This window comes from Malaya genurostris, chromosome 3 (genome assembly GCF_030247185.1).
Source record: "Malaya genurostris strain Urasoe2022 chromosome 3, Malgen_1.1, whole genome shotgun sequence".
NCBI lineage: Eukaryota > Metazoa > Arthropoda > Insecta > Diptera > Culicidae > Malaya > Malaya genurostris.
Genome location: NC_080572.1, coordinates 124,945,408 through 124,967,253, shown reverse-complemented (window position 1 = coordinate 124,967,253; position 21,846 = coordinate 124,945,408). Strand labels below are relative to the sequence as shown.

Here is a 21,846-nt window from a genome sequence, read left to right as displayed (position 1 = left end):
TACCAACGTGTGATTAGGGCATATCGTACGACAGGTCCTTTTGGAAGTTACAAAAAATAATGCTCATTATTCGAGTTCAAGCATGTTGTACATGATTTCGCAGATTGGCCTTCCGTCTACGATAAAATATCGATTAATGTTTACAAGAAAGCTATAGAGCTGAATAATTAGCATTATATTTTGTAACATTTGCAAGAGCCTATCGCATGATATGCCCTAATCACATGCCGGTTCCGATATAGATAATCACCCCTATTCTGTATTTCGATCGAATCGGATCTTGTCGAACGAATGTAGAAATTTGCATTCTCTAATTCGATCGAGTGATGCTTTTGTATGGAAAACTCGAACTCGATCGAGCTAAGCTTCGATTGAAACAATCCGATTCGCACGAATTTCAGAATCGGGGTGAATTTCAACAATTCAATCATCAGTGCATTAGCAGTCCTAATTGAACTTGACCTTGAAGTTTTAGATTTAGTTTTATAATTACGTAGACTTATGTAACAAAGTTTTCACCTTTCTTAAAGAAGGGAGCGGGATATTTCGCTGAAAGTTATTTAGTCGAAAGGTTTAACGATACAAATTTGGCTGGTAGATACACCAAAGTAAGTGCCTTGAGGCTTAGTTGTTAAAAATAACTTAGCTTTCATGGATATTTCATTATGTGAATTATGAATCAATCAGGAACGTTCGATTAAAAGAGTATTCTTTCAAAATTAAACACGATTTTGGGTCAACAAAACGTGCGTGAATACAATTTTTCTCACGTGAATTCAATTTTAATACGATATCAAGACAACTGTATGATTCGGCGAAATCATCTTTCCGACGAAGCGGCTTTCGGCGAACTGACTTCTCATAAAAAATATCTAGACGAATCTCAATGAATGAGTTTCATATACCATTCAATTCAGTTTAGTTTCGGAGTTACAAAGCGATATATACACTCAAAATAATAATTATGTTATAGTTACGTGGAAAGTTATGTTGAATACTTTTCACGTAGGTTTTAATGGACTGACATTTAAAAGCTGTTTAATGCATAATCCAGTAAGAGTTACGTGTTTCATAGAAGAAATGTAATGTACTATTCATATCACATTTACCTTTTAGTTTATATCAAATTTAGATACCAGAAAATTACTATTTTAAATATTGGTTGAAGTCAAAAGGGAAATTTTTTAGATTTTCTTATAAATCTATGAAATGAAAAATACCATGAACAGTAAAATATTTATTCAAAAAATTAGCATAGAATTTCAATGGCAGAAAAGAAACAGCAACTGATAACGTCGTGGGAGTTCGAATCGACAAGCCGCCAGAAATCGAAGTCGAGATCCGAGAACTCCCACAATACTACACACTTAAATTTTTTAGCTGAGTCTCGGCAAAAAAATGCCGAGATTCGCACAGCCGAGTAATCAGCAATCATCTCGGCAAAAATAAAATAACTGAGCGTCTCGGCACCCTCAAATTTGACAAACGTCAAATATTGCCGAAATCGCCAGCATAAGATTTACTGTTTGCTCAGTGAAACGTTCGCTGAATATTCGGCAATCCAATAAAACGAAAAAATGAAAAAAAAAACAAATTAACGAATCATCAGTAATTAAAAATCTAGTCAATCGTTCCCACATCAGACTAGCCAACTGCTGGGAACGCTGAAAGGCGTCCCTAAGTGCTACGGCTGGGTGAGGTGGGGGAAGATGTACACATGGCTGATTTGGTGAAGATCCCCGCAAGAAATGGTTCGGGGTAAGAGCCTCTGCCTTGTTAGACTGCTCCGATACGTATGTAAGAGGACGCGAATTGATCATGTCCTCCGCTTCGACGATCGCTGTCTGCAGGATTTCATCCGTTAACTTTCTTCCGTCATCTAGTGCAGTGAGCGCTTCCTTTACAGAACGAACCAGACGCTCCCAAACGCCTCCCATGTGAGGAGCTAAAGGCGGATTGAAAGTCCATTTCGTTCTTGCATTTGTGAGTTCGTCCGCGCAGTCAGCTCCTATTGCTTGAACGGCTCTCGCAAGCTCTTTACTTGCCCCTTGGAAATTCGTTCCGTTGTCGGACAAAAACTCTCTCGGCCAACCTCGACGTCCAATGAATCGATGTATTGCCATTAAGCACGATTGTGTAGTTAGACCGCAGGCCACCTCCAAATGCACTGCACGAGTTACTAGGCAAGTAAACAGCGCAATCCAACGCTTTTCCGAGCGGCGTCCAACTGTCACGTCAAATGGTCCTAAATAATCTACGCCAGCATAACTAAACGGTCGTAGATTTGGTGTAAGTCTTTGCACCGGTAGTGGAGCCATCCGTGGGACTTCAGGACGACAACGATGAACCTTACACCATACGCAAGATGACGATACCTTTCGGACAATTGCGTCGATATGTGGAATATGAAACTGCTGCTTAAGCTCGTTCTTAACCGCCTGACGGTATCCGTGACCACTTTTTTCATGGTAATGCTGCACAATCAACCTCGTGATTCTATGGTCATGTGGCAAAATCACCGGAAAACGCAGATCAAACGATAGAAATTCAGCATTCTCGGCACGGCCCTCCATTCGAATTAACCCATTCTCGTCGATTAATGGTGTCAATCTGTACAACGGACTAGACTTCTCGATCTTTAACCACTCGTTCATTCGACGATCCTTATTCCTCGTCAACACTTTCAACTCATCGATGTAGCTCTCGGTCTGTGCCATTTTGAACAGAAACAATTCTGCTTTCTCGTATTCGCTTTGTTGCAGCGGAATACGAACTGTTGAGGTTTTACTAGCACTTTCAACTGTCTGCATGTTGCTCGCAACGTGTGAATCGGTAGACCTTTAACCTTTTGCCGACAGTTTGAAGCGAATCGAAATACGCACGCCATCGCTCTCACGAGTACAGTCCATTTAGAGAAACGATTGGTATCCACAAGAACATCTGCCACTTTCACGTCGTGTAACAACAAGTGAGAGCGTAGTTCTTCAGTGGTGTTTCCCGGTGGTAAGCTTTTTTTTGGCCAATCTTCCACGTTGTTGTATAAAAACGGTTGTCCACGAACCCACGGACTATTTGGGTGTATCTCTGGATCTTTACCCCATTTTGTAATCTGATCTGCAATGTTAAGTCTCGTTGGAATACCGTACCAATCTGTCAGTTTCGTTAGACTAAGGATTTCTCCGATTCGAAAACCTACAAATTGCTTATAGCGGCGCTGATCAGAACGAATCCACGACAACACAACTTCTGCGTCGATCCAAAACACCACACGGCTTATCGAAAAATTGTGATTATCCTGCACTGTTTTTGATAGTCTGGCTCCAAGCACTGCTGCTTGAAGCTCTAGCCTCGGAATAGAAAGCTGTTTTAACGGAGCAACCTTCGCTCGGCTCATCACTAACGAGCATACCACTTTGCCTCTCACGATTGCGCGGAAATACGCCACGCATCCATATGCAGTCTCGCTAGCATCTGCAAAGATGTGAAGCTGTACGTCTTCGATCTCCTCTGATCTTGCGTTTCCGAAATAGCTTCGCGGTAGCCTAAATGATTCTACGTCTAACAAGATGTTCGTCCAGCGTAGCCACTTCTTGAACGATAAATCATCGATAGTTTCGTCCCATTCACATTCTGTTCGCCAAAGATCTTGAACCAGCATTTTTCCCAGAATAGTGACTGGAACGAGAAGTCCTACAGGATCGAATTGTGCCATCACAATGCTGAGTACGACTCTCTTAGTCGGGTGTTCTTCTCCGCGAAGAACCTGATTGTACTCCGATTTTGATATTGAAGCAAAATAGAAAACATCCTGAACCGGATCCCACGTGATCCCCAACACACGTTCGTGTTCGATGCTCTTATTTCGGTTGAAATGCACGGCAGAATCAGCGATTTGTTCCCCCAACTCTTCAAGAAAGTTAGCTGAGTTCGACACACAATTCCTAATATGAAATCCTCCGCACGAATGAATATACTTCACTTCGTTTGCACGTTGCACTGCTTCTTCGATCGTGTCTACGCTGGCGTAATAATCGTTCACATAATGACGTTTTACGATGGCTTCCACCGCCGCCTGATACTCGTGGACAAACCGCTCTGCGTTCAAGTTTTTTACGTATTGAGCTGAACACGGGGAACACGTGGAACCAAGTGTAGCCACATCCATGACGTACACCTGCGGAGAGTCTTCTGCGTTTGAATGAAACAAAAACCGTTGTGCTTGCTTATCTTCCGATCTGATCAGTATCTGGTGATACATCTCTTGTATGTCACCTCCGAACGCGACCGGACGTTCCCGGAAATGACAAATTACTCGAGGCAGGGGAACCAACATATCTGGACCTTTGAGTAACTCCGAATTCAAGGAGACCCCATTTACTGACGCTGCAGCGTCCCAAACGAGGCGTATTTTGCCAGGCTTCCTTGGACTCACCACCACATTTAGCGGCAAATACCATACCGTATTCCTCGGAGTATCGGTTAGCTCTGCTTTGGTCGCTTTATGTGTGTATCCTTTGACCTGATAGTCTTCGATCTGCAGACACACATTACGCTTCAGTTCTGGACTTTTCTCTAGCTTTCGGTCGAGAGCTTTCATCCGTCGTACTGCCATCGAGTAGCTATCCGGAAATCGCCTTGCGTCTTCACGCCACAACAACCCCGTTTCATAGCGGTCACCTACACGCTTCGTAGTAGATTCGAGTATTTCTCGAGCCCGTTTATCTTCCACAGGCTCAGGTATCGCAAAGGTTGTAACAGCTGTCTCATCTAGCACGTATTGTTCTCGTAACATATCGTGAAGATACTGATTGCTCATCGGTTCGACTGAATGTAGATTCAAGTACGTATGAGCACTCGGTGCACTGTTCTCCGTTCCATAGACTGTCCAGCCTATCTTTGACCGCACGGCAATCGGTTCATTCGGTTTACCGACACGTGACTCTAGCGGCGCGAAAAGATGGATGTTTTCTAACCCAAGTAAAATTCTCGGTTTACCCGACGGAAAATTCTTCACTGGTACACCAGTCAAATGTGAATATCTCTTCACCACTTCTGCAAATCGTACGTTCTGTCTCGGTAGCACTAATTCAGACACCGTTCGGGTATTAAACAACGAATACTTATCCTTCGATCCCTTTGCCGACATCATTAGTTCTACCTTCATCGAATCGTTTTCGTAGCGATTAATATTACCCGTCCACGTGACTATCAACGGCTCTACTGTGCCTTTAGCTTTCAATCGCTTAGCAACTACGTCGTCTACCAGAGTTGCGGATGACCCTTCATCCAGAAACGCCACTGTATCGAATTGACGCTCTCCAACATACAACGTCACTGGCATCAACCGAAAAATTACATTGTTCTCCGGATTTCCGATCGTGTTGCACTCAACCTTCTGCAGCCGTACTGATTCCTCCACTCTGTGCAACAGAGAGTGATGACTTCCCTGACAATTCCGCACCATGCATCGAATCTTCGATGTGCACCGACTGTTACCATGTTTATTCAAGCAAATGCTACATAACTGGTGTCGCTCGACTTCTCTCAACCGCTCTGCAACATTCATCCGCTTGAAATCTTCGCAAAATTTGATGAGGTGATCCGTTCGTTTACAAATCCAACACTGCTTACTGACTGTGTCATTCCGAACTTCAGTCCTTTTCTGATCCGAATCATGTAGATGCACGAACTCCTTCTTCCGAAGATTTCCTCTTCCAGAATGCCCGGCATCGCTCATTGACAAAGCAGAAAACTCTGTGACCTCTGACACGTCCGAGACTATGTCATTAATAAAATTTGTAAACATTCGCAGAGAACTATCCACCTTTCCTCGTTTGTACCGGACCCAATCCAGCTTGTAACTAGGTGGCAATTTGTCAACCAACTCTTGTACTAGCATTGGGTTATTTAAATGATCATTAAGCCGTGCTGCCTCAAGATGGTCACATAATTGCTTAACAGTGATGCCAAAATGCAAAAATGTCTCCAGTCGATCAGCTCTCGGAGCTGGAGCGCTTCTTACCTTCGACAGTAACGATTTCAACAACTTCTCTGGTCTTCCAAAAAGATTACGAAGATCACCGATCACATCTGGTACGGAATCTGGAAGAATTAGCCGACTTCTGACCGCCTCAAGCGCGTCACCTTGTAAGCAACCCTGCAAACGTTTCAGATTTTCCAGATTCGAAAATCCACAAGCAGCGGTGGTGAATTCGAAACTGCTAATGAACAATGGCCAAACTTCTGGCTCTCCCTTAAACTTCGGAAGATTTTGAGAAACTGCTTTTCTAGCGGCTAGCTGATCTCTCGTGATTCGACCAACTCTGCACCCCGACCCGTTTGTTCCTTCACTCAAGCGGACGCTACTACGCTTGTTTCTACTCCTGGGAACTTCCGACACATCACTACCGTCGCTAACTTCATGATTCCACTCAGAATCGCCTTCATCGTCGACAGGGCCCATTCCTGTTCGTTTTGGATCTTCGCCATCATTCATTCTGCGGTGAGCACCCCGATTATCTCCATGCAGCCATTGATTTACCATTTTCGTTGGTTTAATCATCGATGAATTGCGAACAGGACCACTTTGATCTTTCAGTGCTTTAACCTTCATAACACTGTTATCAAATTGCTTCCTAATCGCATCACGCTTCTGGAGAAATTCTCGCTCTGCCGCCATTTGCCTATCCAGCATTTCCTGCTCATGCTCTAACTGCTGCTCCTCCATTTTTCGCTGTGCTTGGTGCTCCAACTCGCGCATCTCCCGCTCTTGCTTCAAACGAAACTCGTTCCATGCCTGCTGTCTTTCAAGACGCGCTTTCCGTAAATCCATCTGCTTCGCGAATTCCATTTCCATCGCAAGCTGTTCCTCCTCCAACTGCTTCTCAGTCGGCTCTTGGACGGAACTACCTCCACGATCGGAACCTGCATCGCTATTAGAGACCGATTACTTTCCACGCCTTTTCGGTGCAGTATCTGGAACGCTCAACGCTTTGCATCGTTGACACAACCAGTTGATGTTGACTATTTCCGAATCAACACCCGCGCAAGAAAAATGAGCCCACCGCTGACATTTTTCGCATTGAACCCAATCAACATCATCGGATTCCGCTTGCCTACAGTACAAGCACTTCTCGTTTTTGGAAGGAGAAGAAGACATTTTCCAAACAATCCGAAAACAATTTTTGATTTTGTTCGGACGACAGTTGAAAACAATATTTTCGGAAATCTGCTATTCTGTATTTGCAGATCAAACTAAATAAAATTCACTTTATTATTCGAAATTTCTCATTCTTACTTCTACTACTTACAATTGTTTGTTTTCTCTGCTCGAATCTTTCCCTTCTCTTCCCGTTGTATTCGTTTTGGTATTGTTGAACTACAATTTGGTAAATTGTTTTTGTAACAATTGTGCGTTTTCATTTTAATCTATTTTCATTGTTTTCAACTTACTTGTCTCCTAACCACACTATCTTTGTGTTTTTATCCAGGAAACTCTCCAAATTAAACCCGTCTGGCAATTATCTGTATCTGTTAACAATTATTTGTTTATTTTACTGTGTGTTTATTTGTTCAGTGTACTTACAGATCTATTCTAATCTGAACTCAATCCAGACCTTTTTACCTTTAAATATATAAGTTGAATTTTCCACGCTATCAACATTCACTCTCTAGCAACTTTCACGTACATATTTGTTTACAGTTTTATGTTCTATCTATTGACGTTTGTATCTATTTTCCCTCTCTCTTTCACTATCACATCATTTGACAGCTACTTCATCTCACCGATGACGACGCAACATTATGTTGGCCAGTGGTGCCAGAACACGTAGCGAAAGTGTAACGTGGCAATAAATGACAGCTGTCGTGTTGAATTTCGGCAACAGCTAGCGCATATTCCGAAATCTCGGCAAACGTTTCTGCTGATGTCGGCATATCTGTTGTTTACTGATAAATTCAGCAACCAATTATGCCAAATTTCGGCAAAGTGAAGCATTTTACCGAAATATCAGTGAATGCATTTAACGAAGTTCAGAAACATGCGTATTGATTGCTGGGCAATCAGCAAATTTAGGTGTTGCTGATCAGTTTCGGCATTTTATTATGCCGAGCTCAAGAAATGGTATTAAGTGTGTACAGATGCAGGTTGAGGTCGCATTACATGGGTCCAGTGTCTTTAGCTTCATATCGATTTTGAACTCGTTTTTCGGTGGACCAACGACATTCGGTAGGCGCGGACACATTTCACGTAAGCACTCGATTCAGTCGAACACATGGAAACTTTCATACTGAAATGGTCCGGTCGATGTAGTAAAAAATTGTAATTAAATAACATTTCTCGCAAATATTCACACTACTTACCACTGTTCGCCATTTTCAAAATCGTCACGTAAAATATTCAATTTGATATGATACCATTTTACGTGATTTTTCATGTGAATCGAAAGTGAATTTTTATTTGAGTGTATATATTGCAAAAATTTAAATAATCTCTATCAATTTCTCTGAGACGGAGATGAGTATAGTCGGCTTAAAAGCCCTATGTGAGTTACGGAAACACTAAAACAGGTCTGAAATTGAACTCAAATTTTTTAAAGTTCCGGTAGCTTCACCAGTGAGAATCATCGTATCTCAGGAATGTTAATTAATTCCTGAGATACGATGATTCTCATTGTAACGAACTAAAGTTTAAAAGAAAAAACTACTATTTTTCACTTGGAAAAAAGAAAAAAAAAGATATATTATAGAGAAAACTATCTGAAAGATTAATGTCAAGATTTAAAAAAATAATCTTTGTTCTATTAATGAAGAAGGCATAATTTGTTCCAATATTCGAAACAAGACATATTATATCATCCTCAAATACGATTACTTCTTTGGCCAATGTATATTAGTTATTTTCCGTCCAAACATCTATCTTTCGTCGTATGAACAATGGTATATAAGAAACTTTAATCTAATATTTATCTATCACAGTCATATGGGCTTTCATTTCAATCACTTTTATAAAACATTTACGGGTTTCTGGTTACCGAATATCAATTTTGTGCCAATTGCACATATTGGTATTTCATTGTCTTCCCGCTTCGTCTTCGACTCATCAGTGCGTTAGCAGTTTAACTTAAATCGGCTAATTTGGTTTATTCCATATAAGTAACCCTATATGGGTGCTGCACAAAAGCACAATGTATTTTCTGATGGTTCGGACGTGTTTTAGCTGAATATTGTAGAATAACAAATCTATATAGCTAGTTTTTATTTGTTAACCTACGCAACAGATAAATAAAATAAAATAATTGTTTTATGTACCAATCGAACAATTCAACAATACAAATCACATAGAAGTTTTATTCTTAGTCACAGTACTATTGATGTTTTCACTAATTGTTTCAGATTTACTATATCAAGGGTGGGAATTGGTATATAATTTCGGCTGCGAAAATTTCATTATGTGATCATCATGACAACAGGATACATAATGTATGTTCAAGTGACTTGCAATACATTGTGATAATCTTCGCTATAAGCGCAATGAATATTGACAAGCCCAATACGACGCAGATGTGAGTCCAATGTAAAGTAATAGGACATGATTATGCATATCACATGAACGCAATATTGTATCCAACCCAATAAACCTGTCGATATTAGGAACAATTGAGTTTTACCACCGAACCAAATCAACCTTAACCCGTTCACAAGCTGACAAATGTTATTTGACAAGATGCGCTATATGAAAAAGAATTTGTTTTCATTGTGGAAAATAGTGCAACGACCTATTATATTCTGACACATAGAAGGTGGTTACAACTGATTTATGTTGGTTACAAGATGAGTTTACTTTTTTTTGACTAGAACCAAACAAAAGTGTAGCTATTTCTGTGTGCAATTGTGGTTATGCTTCACACGAGCAAATTGTTTCACTCATACCTCAGTTGTGTATGTATCGGGTATCGTAAAATTCAAAGGCAATCCGTAAAGTTGTGCCAAGCCCGGATGATAGAAATTCTTAATTATCAAAATATTGCATCTTTTATGTGAACCAAATTCGATCAGAGTTGATATATAATCGTTTGCTATCACGATTGGATTTTCTGTTAATCAAGCAAACTTTGTCAAAGGTGTTATGATCAGTAACAACAAAGCAGCCCATCAACAATTCATGCATCCGAGCTACTCGCTTTACAGTTTGCACCCGAACGAATCCGAAGAAATACGAAGCTCAACTGCACGGCCTGACTGGTTGGTAAGAATAAACTTTAGGTGGAGTACAAAACCAAAGTTTCAGCATAGCCGTGTCAGTATGCATAGGAATATATGTGCATTGTGAGGCTTGAGGTAGTTCGTCGAAATTATACAAATGGTTCGTATTATAATTTTGTATTATGGTCTAACTTCGCCCTATTGGCATTAAAAGAATCAAGTGACCTCAAAGTCAAGTAAGAAATATTGTCTTAAATGGGATATAATAGATTTCTGAAGACATTTAAAGAATTGAGTGAAAGATTGCTGTAATGAGTGAAGATTTAACAGTTTCATGTACAGTGTTTGATATTCACATGCAAAAAATAGTTAGACACAACCATTGCTCGTGTCAGGATAGTGTTTATAATATACGACAACAAAAGTATGTGTTGAAGAATAACGAAAGGCTAATCCTGTTCAATTTGCCTCTACGGGATGACACTTGCAAATCGGTTGCACAAAGAAACTGCAGTTCCTGAATGTGTTATCAACTTATCAAATTTCGATTCGTATACTACTGTTAGTAAATTGGGCAATACTGGAAAAAGCAAGAAATGAATAATAATTGAAGGAAAAAATGGTGGATCAGAAAATAAGAAAACATACTACCAGAGTGGAGCTATAGTGGAGTATTTATATATTGAGAAGAAATATTACCTTTAAACAGACGTCCGCTTGTGCGTACATGCTTTTTATTTGTGTAAGAGGTATCTACTTCTTTTATTAATGTAAACAAGTAAATGTTGAGACATATATTCGACGAGATCACCATGAAGTGTTGTGAATAGATTTACAAACTCGTGGAGTATGCAATAGAACTATGAGTCAAATTAAAGAAATAGTTCAGCATACTATGGTTGTACCATAATTGCACAGAATTTACGGTGAAAGGTAAAAAGTTCCAATTCTAATGCAGAGTCGGTGTGGAATGGTGTAAACGTGTTTGTTTTTCTTACTGTAGTAGAACATACGTTCATATGTGCATACACCGAATGATATGCCGGGCTTAGTGAGACTGCGTGAAGTGTTAGCCTTGCCAAAGTCAACAATCGTTAGTGACTTTTGTTAGATTGTGGGAAAAAACTCCTAAAACAGCCTAATCCTTTACTATGCTTAATATTGAGAATATGTAGCTGTCAAGTGAAAAGCAAAAATGAAATTTAGAAAAGGTGAATTTCGTGATATTAAACTCAAGTACATGGATGAATCAATAAAATGAGAGGTACTCGCTGTTACTTAATCGTGACTGTCAAACGATCGATGCTCGTCAAACAGTTTCAGAAGTCCATTCACATAGAAAATAAAACTAACCCATCAGACAGGCAGTATGGTTGATTGGTTCATTAGTACAAATGATTATTTAAAATGACCAGTTTGATCCAAATATATAACAACCAAAACTACGTAGACCATTCTATCATCGTTTCAACTGAAGGCGCAATGGTTATCACCAAAAGCCAATTCGATACGCAGTACCGCAATAAATCAGTTCAATAGTTGTGCTTCAAAAACGGTTCAACACTACCGCGAACAGTGCAAAATCAAGTGCGTCTAGCTAGAAGAAGGAAAGAAATTAAACTTATAAAAGTTTTTATATTCGTGTCAACTTGATTCGCACGTAATGTATTAGAAAAAATGTGTGCGAGTGATGTAACAATATATGCGGGTGTAAGGCAAGAAAAATGTGTCGAATTCATTGCTGTTGGATGAGCTATTAATGTGTCGAGAAGAAAAAAGGTGAAATCAAAAGAAAACACTACGAAGAAACATCAATAATACACAAAGAAACAGCAACCATCAGAAAAAGTAAAACAAATCTATTGAATCAATGAAACTAGTGCGCTGCGGATGTATAAAATAAACCGAGCGATGATCCATTTTGCAAGAAGTAACCACTCTTGTAGTAGGTTCCCGACGTTTATCGACCGAATGTACCATCACGCAATCAGCACAATAAACACTCCGACAAGCGGATTTTTCAAGTTCCTAGCAAGATTCTCAGGTAGAGTGAAATTTTGTTATATATGTGTTATATGTTATATATATATATATATATTTATTTATTTATTTATTTATGTCACGTTCTATTTGAATATGTTTATATATCGAAGTTAATTTATATGTTATTCTCAATACTGCAGCTATTTTTTTTTATAAATAGATACCAGAGATTACATTTGTCCTAATTTTCAGTGTTTCTTTTTATGAAAATTTAACAATTTTGTTTGTGCAAAAACAGATAAGGATTGTGTTGTTTGTGGACTGATGTCATTTTCAAGTTGAGCAACGAATTAGTTTCACACACCATAAGCTACAAAAATCACACAAAAAACAGTAGAGTATTTTTTTTGACTAGAAGTGTCCACATTGAATCTTCAAGATAGCTTCTGAGTCAAATGCTACTAAACTGGACTTAAATTGGGCCTTGACATCGACCCCCGATTTCATGATGTGAAGCTAATCTTCTTGTAATAGGAGTTATTCGAGTTTTGGAAATTATTTTTAAATTTGTTCTAAATATATTACGTATGTTAGAACAGATACTTTCGAAATAATAGATTGTTACAAAATTTTTGATATAGCATGAATCTGTGAATTCAATTATTGCCTTTAATAGAAAGGCTATGCAATCAGTGTGAAAACCGACTTTTGAACCGAAGTCCGAAGGGCTTCGAGTTTTCTTCCATGTCCCATTGAGTTTTGTCCAAATTCGACCTCACGTGTAAAAATTATAGTGATATGCGCAAAACAATGGAAAAATCTGCACTCATTTATCTCATGTCGTTTTCGCTTGATGCCAAACCTAATCCAGTTTCCACTCTAACTGCTATCAAACCGTTTGTTTGAAGCCAGTTTTGAACCTAGGTTCAACGTTGTTGAACTGAAAACCGAGTCAGTTTCGAGCCCGGTTTTTATATCAGGTTTGCTCAAACCCTCGTTGCTAAGTGCGAAATCAACACGGTTTCATGAAAAGTGTTTGTTCGATGAAACTATCCTGGGTCAGTTACAGTTTTCTCTAGCGAAAACGACATTAGAGATGATGGGTTTTCACAATCTTATGTCGTTTTAGCTTGAGCAAACTGAAACTGACCCAGGGCAGTTTCATCAAACAAACAATTTTCACGAAACTGTGTTGGTTTCGCATTTAGCAACGAGGGTTTGAGCAAACCAGATAAAAAAACGTTAAAACTAGGTTCGAAACTAGCTTCAAACAAACGGTTTGACAGCAGTCAGGGTGGAAACTGGGTTAGGTTTGGCATAAAGCGAAAACGACATTAGTTTCAAATAAAAGGTCTTATGGTCTCATAGTCTGCTATCGGGTTTCATCGTTTCCGTTTTCCGATTTCAGAATTACGGGATAATATATGCAAAACAGAGTTGGTAAAATACCGGGTTCGGTACGGTACGGTTTACATACTCTCAACACTTGATCTCATCTGCCGCACATCGTGTTCGGGTTACGAAATTGCCAACCGTGTAGCGTGAACACCACACCGCGGTATGGTTTTTGGTTTCTTACACCGTGTACCGTGTAAGATTTGAGTTCCAGCAAAAACACAGCCGAAGCTGGGTTGTGTGTCGGTTTCCTATTTTTCCGATATGCAAGTGATGTCAATATATTCATGAAATCACAATGCCAATAAACGAAAGCTGTATATTTACAATAAAATGAACACTAGTGAAGTCCTTCACTCCTGTTACTTCTATGTTTGATATCCAAGCAAAATAGAGAAAATAAATAGCCACACAAAAACATGCTTTGTGATTGGATTTTCATTAATGTTTTTATTGCCATTATAATGATTATTAATAACAACATGTATGAAAATATTATTGACTGTTTCTACTGATGATATTACTCCACCACAATGATATTCATTTCATATAGATTGTGAAGTATGAAATTACATACATACATACGATACGAGCCATACAATACATGTCATTTCAATTAAGCTTCGTCCATTGAAATTGTTTCATTCTTTCGGTCACAGTTCCCCTAAATGTTTCCTCCTTAAATTTTCATTTTTAACACTTTACTCCATTTATAATTCTATTCGTTCGAAATTGCTTACTACCAAGAGCGAAGACAATGAAGCAGCTAGACTACTTGGCACTTGAAACTGAGCAAGCAAAACTTCAAATGACTAGGTACGATTATTCAACTGACGATGAATTCTGGGAGCTTCACTTGAAAATGGCAGCAAAAGTCAAATTAATTAGAAGAGATATGCTGACGGTCAGTGGCCATAAATTTCATTTTCATCTTATATTATTCGATTGAAAATGAAATTTTACCGCACGATTGAAAATGAAATTTTACCGCACATCCCGAACCGGAACCTCAGGCAGTGTTTTGTTTTATTCATCCGTACCAGTACATGTACGCAAACCGGTACGGGATTTTACCCTCATCTGGTGCAAAAAAAAAAGAAAAAAAAACACCTTCTCATAGTTGGTTGATCGAAAGAACTCATAGTTCCATGAGAAATTCCTGAATTTTATCTGGATCCTACTTCCGACTCTGGAAATACAGAGCAATAGGTGGAAAAAATCGATTGACGCTAAAAAAGATGTAAATTCCATCAAACTTCCAGTTTTCAGATCTTGTTAGTTGGTAGCCATATAAACTTGCATTGGACCTACTGGTGCTCGGTTTCCGATTCCGGAAGCACCAAAAGTAGTGGCTCCAAAATGGAACTCACTCTAATTTCTCAACTATGGTTTAGCCGATTTTCAAATTTAGATTTAAAATGAGTGTCTTATGATATCATAATTATCAATATTATCCGGATCCAAATCCGGCTTCGGAATTACTGGGTGATGAGTGTCAAAAATATCAAAACGTTTTTTGAAGTGACTAGTCTAAAAACTGCTCCTATTCAGAGGTCTTGTTAGTTGATGGCCAAACGAATCGATTTCCGCTATACAGGTCCAAGTTTCCGATTCCAATAATACCAAAAATAGTGATCGGGTACTCCTAAATGGAGCTCATTTTGATTTCTCAAAGAAGGCAAAACTGCGACTTTCTCAAATTTGAATTCAAATAAAGAGTCATACAAACTCATAGAATATTTTTGAATTCTATTCGGTTCCAAGTTCCGAGTGCTAAAAATTTCAAGCCGTCCTTCAAAGTGGTGCTGCAAAAAGGTGTGCAAAGCAGTTTTAATTCGTAGGTCCAGTTACTTGAAGGCCATACGAACTGACTAGAGATGGGCAATTCGCTCCTGAGCTGTTCCAGTGAATCGAATCATTGAAGTGAGCTGACAGCTCACAGCTCTTTTCAAAAGAACCGCAGCTCATCAGCTCACTCATTTGCTACCCAGTTCACTGCATTATGACGAAGGGAACACGCTACGAGCTGATCGGATCTTCGGCTCTTTAAGAGATTCAATTTAGTCGACATCAATTAAAGATAAACTAATTCGCATTGCATTCATTGCATCATTGCAAATCAATGATTCAATTTCTATCATGCATATGAAAGAAAACCGGTGCATAAGAAAAACGGCGCACAAAATGAACCTTAAGTTCAAACTAAAAGATAGAGATGGTCGGGTATAGAAATTCTTATACCCGAACCCGACCCGTACCCGAGTGATCAGCAAAAAAATTTACCCGTACCCGACCCGTACCCGATTAAAAATTAAAAAAATTACCCGTACCCGACCCGTACCCGATCAATAATAAAAAAAAATTACCCGTACCCGAAAAAAAATAAAAAATTTTACCCGTACCCGACCCGTACCCGATTAAAAATTACCTGTACCCGTACCCGACCCGAATGAGTAGCAAAAATTTTACCAAAATTCAGTATGGAAAAATAAAGTGTTTTAGATATCGAGCCGTATCAGGCTCTAGTTGGTAAGAAAAATACATTAAAATGCTTGTTTACTTTTAAACATATAAATACAATGTGAAGCATGAATAATGTAATGTAATTTTTTTTAAACATGCAAACCATTTTCGTTCAGCGGAAGGATACAACTAAGTTTCTGTCAAATCAGAAGTGACAGTGACGTTACCAATGTCGAAATAACCGCTAGTTCAAAAATAAATGTTAGATGGCGGACCCTGTAGATTTTCAATGTCTTTGGTACTTTATACTCATTTACAAATGTCAACAAAAGGGAGTAATATCAACTCAAATATTTCGGGAAGCATATTTACCAAAAATGTTGTAATACCCGTTGTATTCAATTTTGGGTAGGTATGGTTTTTACGAAACAGTGCGACTTTTGATCCAATTCTTTAGAACCACAAGTAAGCGTGCTCATTATCTTGACACACAAATAAAAATTCACATTCGAATCACTTGAAAAATCACGTAAAATAGTTCCAAATGTCAAATTGAATATTATACGTGACGAAAATGAATGTTATGCGAACATCCCCTAAAATGAATAGTGTGTTATCAGTTCATTTACGTGAATTGACCAAAGAATCAAACAATGTACGTGTTTTCCCGGTGTGAAAAATTCAATTTTGAACATGGTGAACAGTGAGTCCTTCAAGTGTAAGTAGTTTGAACATTCGTAGGAAATTTTTTTGGTTACAATTTTTTACTACAAAGCAACATGAATTATGATTTTGATTTAAATTAATCTGTCAACTATGCACGTTTTGTAAGCCTCACAAACCCACACCCACGATGTTATCGGTAGCTGGTGGTTTTTACAGCCATTGAACCGGTGGAACCCTCAACGAGTGAACACGGTGAAAATTTGAGTATTTCGCGAGAAAAGATTTTCACCCTTACTTTTGCGACTCCACGTTGTCACGCATCGAGATTTTCACTTGTTGTCCAGTGAAAAGAAACGAAAATTAACTAGCAATATAGCCCAACTTGCTGTGCCATCAATTGGTGTCATTTCAAGAGAGGTGACACCACCCAGAAGTGCAGAATAAGAAGAACTTCTATGCAGATTTTCTGAAATAAATGTTCATGTTTTTATGGTAAGAATCCTAGTGATTTTTATGAAAATTTTGAAAATCTCCAACCAATATTTAAAATAACAGTTTTCTGGTATCTGAATGTGATATGAGTACTACACTACATTTTATATACTGCCCATCCTTGCATATCAGTCCCATATGGGAAATCGGCATGTTGAGAAAAAGACGATCAAAAGTTTATTTCCGATTTTTTTTATTTATTGTGCTCCCTAATGCTGGTCCCGGGTTGGCGGTTCAATGCATAGGACGCTGGTCTTACAAGCCAGCTGTCGTATGTTCGAGCCCCGACCTGGAAGGATTCTTAGTGTCGTTAGGATCCATAGCACTAGCCATGCAATGATTCTGTACACTAAGAATCGGCTGCGAAGTCTGTTGAAACAAAAAGGTCAAATTCCACGAAAAGAATGTAATGCCAAGACTTTGCTTTGCTCCCTAATGCTAAATCTTGGTATTATTACATGAAATATCGGTAATACACCTTTGCTGTTCCAATATTGCAACAAATGAAATTATTGAAATTTTGCACTGAATGGGACTGATATGCGGGTACTTTAGCAAATGGGACACCAAAATTAGTTGATATTTTTTTATGTTTACTGAACAAACCCTCAACTTTCATTGCAATTTCTGAGAGTATATTGAGGAAAGACTCCATTCCTCAAGCTAACTCAAAATTGGCGAAACTAGATATGAGACTGATATGCGAGTATGGGCAGTATATGAATACAAATGGTCGGGTAATCGATACGAAAAAAAATTTTCCCGGACCCGACCCGTACCCGAGTGAGCGGTGAATTTTTTTACCCGTACCCGACCCGTACCCGAGTGAGCAGTAAAATTTTTTACCCGTACCCGACCCGTACCCGATTGAAAATAAAAATTTTTACCCGTACCCGACCAAAAACCCGTCGGGTACGGGTACGGGTCGGGTTTCGGGTAAAATACCCGATACCCGACCATCTCTACTAAAAGAGCTGATGAGCTGATACATCGAATCGATTCACTTTGGTGAGCTGATCGGTTCGGAGCTGTTCACCAAAATGAGCTGTTTTGCACGCCTCTAGAACTGACCTCGGTCCCGATTCCGTAAAACACCCAAAGGAAAAGCACATCAAAGCTAAGTGATAAAGTGCTGTTTACATATAAATCGATCGTGCAAATTTCTATCAGTGTACGATGCTAACACAGCCCGGTGGCAAGGATAGGGCGTTCCAGCAAGTGCTATCGTTGCCAACATCTGGGGCATTTGGTGGGCAATCAAAGCGCTCAGAGTATGGTAAACAAACATCCGAGCATTTCAAATCGAGTAAAATCTTAATTTCCTTATCGTAGTGATGATATTCCGATCGATAATTGGCGGGGAAGTGCGGTAAAGAGTACTGAATAAACAAGTAGTTTGTAATATCCAATTTTTTGTTAGCCATTCTTCTTCATTGTTTTGGTTTTTGCAGAATGATGCTGGCCACAGTTTCATGACGTCATAGCAGGTGGCTGTGCTAACATTTTTGTATTTGCTGCAGCGCTGCCAACTATACCGATTTCTCGGTATTTATACCGATTTTTGGACTCGATACAGGAATACAGATATGCTCTCTCAAAATACCGATATTTCAATTTTCATACAGATAAATACCGATTTTCAGTTTTTGTGTTGGATTCCATGGGGCTAAACAAGCTCGAGCGACCGCAAAATCAGTTTCCGCACTAAATCGATGTTTGTTTTTTCGAGAAAGATATTGTACAGTTAGATTTTTCTGCCAAATACAGATTTTTGGAAAAAAAAACAGTTGACAGCACTGATTTGCTGTATCCTTTTGACAGCTGAGACCGTTAATTGCTGATACTGCTTAGGACGAAATTATGATGTTTAGGATGAAGTTGGAGAACGATTATACGACTTATAAAAGTAATACGACTGTTTTATCCGGAGCACGTGCATATGCTTCTGTGACTTGTTAAAGATACATAAGCAAATTGCAGTTTTCTTTCAACCCGAGAGGTGGTGTTTGTTTTTATATGTAGTTCTTTGTCTGCATATAGCAGTTTTATATCATAATGACCAAAATGATCAAGATTCATATATTGAAAAAACTGATAAATGGTCTTTCAAACTGCTCTCAGAGGACCTCAGTGCTTCGAGCACGGCCAACCGGCACTCATCAGCGCCCTTTCGTTCAGGGTGTACTTTCCACATTTTGTCTCTTTCCATTACACATTATTTCTAAGAACAAGAATGGCATAAAAGAGAATGGAAAATCAAGACGAAAAAAATCACATCTGTCGCGTCTAAGCTGCGTTTAATACAACATATATGTATATATAAATATATAATAATATCAAAAGGTTCCTTCTTCCGAAAAAAGTGTACAAGCGTTTCGCCAGTGTACCACATGGTGCCGGTCTAGAACTCCTGTGAATAACAAGAAAAACTGGAAGGAAATGGCATCAAAGTCGGTGGGTGCGCTTGGCGGGTGCGGCGTGGGCTAGTTGCGTTGAGGTGCTTTACGACGGCGGCGGTGGCGACTTGTGGTGTATGGCACAACGCATAAAATATATATGCTACTGAAATGCACAAATACATTCGAGTTCCGAACAGCTGGGGGAGAAGAGGAAAAGGTAATTCAGATGCACACGAACTCTAGTCGATATCAGCATTCAAAGCGTGCTCGGAAGAAGACTAGGGTGTTGAGCATGTTTTAATCTTATTGATGTTATTCTCCAAATTTGATACGGCTATCCTTATTCCAAGTGTGTTCAAATGATTTCGGCCGGGTCTTGTTAATTTAGGAATTTGGAGGAAACAATCTAAGATAAACATAAATTTCACGAAGAAATACTTTTTAGTCTTAGAACCAATTTCAATTGAATCGATTAGTATGAGTTGATTGAATAGTTAGATCACAAGACACCCTTAATTATATATTATGAATAGGAAAGTTATGGAGTAAACATCTTAGATTTTCTCCTTCAACATGAGATTTTTAACAAAGATGTCATACAACCAAGATAATCAGCTCTCTGATTTATAATAATAATAATTATTTATAAGTGACATACTTTTTTGTGTGTCACCAGTCGAGTTCTCGTGCATACGTGCAATGGCGTTATTAAAGATCAATTACCAAGCAAACTTACTGGGTCTATTTTGACAAAGTGAATGTAATCATTAGAATTTTGAGATTATAAAATTTTGAACTGAATAACTTAAGGTACACACTTGAAACCGTTTCTCGACCTCGGCATAATGAAATGCCGAATTAGATCGACAACACAACATTTTACTGATCATCCACATGCTCTTTTCCAAAAATCGTTAAAGTAATACGCTGATATCTCGGTAAAGCGCGTTCTTTTGCCGAAGTTTGGCATAATATTTTGCTGAACTTGTCAGTAAATAACAAATATACCGATATCAGCAAAACCGTTTGCCGAGATTTTGAACAGTGAGATAGCTTTTACTGAAACTCGGTGAGACACTTATCATCTAATGTCTCTTTTCGATTCACGTCGCATCTCCTCGCCATTGCTCGTGGAACTGGAAAACATGTAAATTGGATGAAGAATGAAAATTTGCATATTTTATGAAAAGATAAGTGAGATCAAAAACTATCTACTTTGCATATACCTTATGATCAAAAAAGAACCGGAATTTTCATTTTAAAATTCCCACGCTTGTCTAATCGGTAAACTTTTATTCTCTCAACGTTGGCAACACTTTTATACACATTCTGTCAAATTTTGACGCATATCGTACGATTAGTTTTTGTTTGGCGTCCATACAAAGAAGTTGAAAAATTTTCGTGTGGCGAACGATATGCGTCAAAATTTGACAGAATGTGTATAAAAGTGTTGCCAACGTTGAGAGAATAAAAGTTTACCGATTTGACAAGCGCGGGAATTTTAAAATGAAAATTCCGGTTCTTTTTTGATCATAAGGTATATATTTATAAATATCCGCTTATTTGCAGGTAGAGGCGTTAAGGAGCACTAGAAACAATATATATATTTTCTTTTGGTGTTTGCACTTTTTAGTTTGCTGAATTGAAATGAAGATCAACATTAGCTTTTGTGATATTAATTTCAAACAAAAATAAAAAAAAATCTTTCCTTTTTTCGATTACTGATGACTCGGCAATTCATGATTCCGTCTTGATAACTTTTGCCGAGCTGACAGCAAAATTTCTGTTGACAAGTTCGGCAATAATTGACAGTTTACAAACTTTGGATTGCCAAGATTCTCAGTCAATTATACATTTTGCCTAGACGATTACCGAGCACTCGACTGTGCAAATCTCGCTACTTTTTTGGCGAGACTCAGCAAGAAAATTTAAGTGTGTATGCTAATCTGGGCATTTAAATTACGAAATAAAATGCAACAATTTCGTTGTTACTTGTTATTTTAATACGTTTAATTGTAACGATGGCCTTTGCTGGATAACTACCCAAGTAAACATATGCACTATATTGTCCTCGGTATCTTAGAGCTTAAGCAGTGTGCCTTTATACTTATACCATTGAACTTAAAAAAGTGCACTATATCACTACACATTTACAACTCTGTTTGAACATTGTAATGTATAATTTCACTAGTCCTACGTGATTTAAAACTACAATTAAATTAAATTTACATTCAACATTTAATTA

General features: G+C 38.5%; 3 protein-coding genes across 4 annotated transcripts in view; 1 reads left to right on the top strand and 2 right to left on the bottom strand.

The window, feature by feature from the left end:
* Nucleotides 1-7,809, bottom strand: part of LOC131434645 (serine/threonine-protein kinase ATR) — a 36,847-nt gene extending 29,038 nt beyond the window's left edge. The window contains exons 1-3 of one of the 2 annotated variants that reach the window (XM_058601582.1): nt 7,586-7,809; nt 7,453-7,530; nt 7,311-7,378 (exon numbers count right to left, since the gene is read on the bottom strand). The gene's annotated coding sequence lies outside the window, so the exon portion shown is untranslated. Of the gene's footprint in view, nt 1-7,310; nt 7,379-7,452 lie in introns of both variants that reach the window. The other variant, XM_058601581.1, reaches the window with a different exon arrangement.
* On the bottom strand, nt 77-6,850 carry LOC131433972 (uncharacterized). The gene is made up of 3 exons (XM_058600591.1): nt 2,897-6,850; nt 1,639-2,804; nt 77-116 (listed from the first exon to the last, which is right to left on the bottom strand). Exons 1-3 carry the CDS (start codon nt 6,848-6,850, stop codon nt 77-79), a joined length of 5,160 nt encoding a protein of 1,719 aa, XP_058456574.1.
* Nucleotides 7,810-10,293: 2,484 nt separating the features above from the next.
* The window catches only part of LOC131434520 (uncharacterized), an 85,385-nt gene continuing 73,832 nt past the window's right edge, over nt 10,294-21,846 (top strand). The window contains exon 1 of the mRNA XM_058601274.1: nt 10,294-12,247. Within this exon, the coding sequence (XP_058457257.1) occupies nt 12,094-12,247 (154 nt within the window). The 5' untranslated portion in view covers nt 10,294-12,093. The remainder of the gene's footprint in view (nt 12,248-21,846) is intronic.

Bases quoted from the DNA above. Each gene is read 5' to 3' on its own strand.
- LOC131433972 (XM_058600591.1), bottom strand. From the start codon at position 6,850: ATGGAATTCGCGAAGCAGATGGATTTACGGAAAGCGCGTCTTGAAAGA. The intron at 2,805-2,896 runs GTGAGAGCGATG...AGCAACATGCAG, and splicing joins TCTCTAAATGGACTGTACTC to ACAGTTGAAAGTGCTAGTAA. The intron at 117-1,638 runs GTGGGAACGATT...ATTTTATCGTAG, and splicing joins CAGCAGTTGGCTAGTCTGAT to ACGGAAGGCCAATCTGCGAA.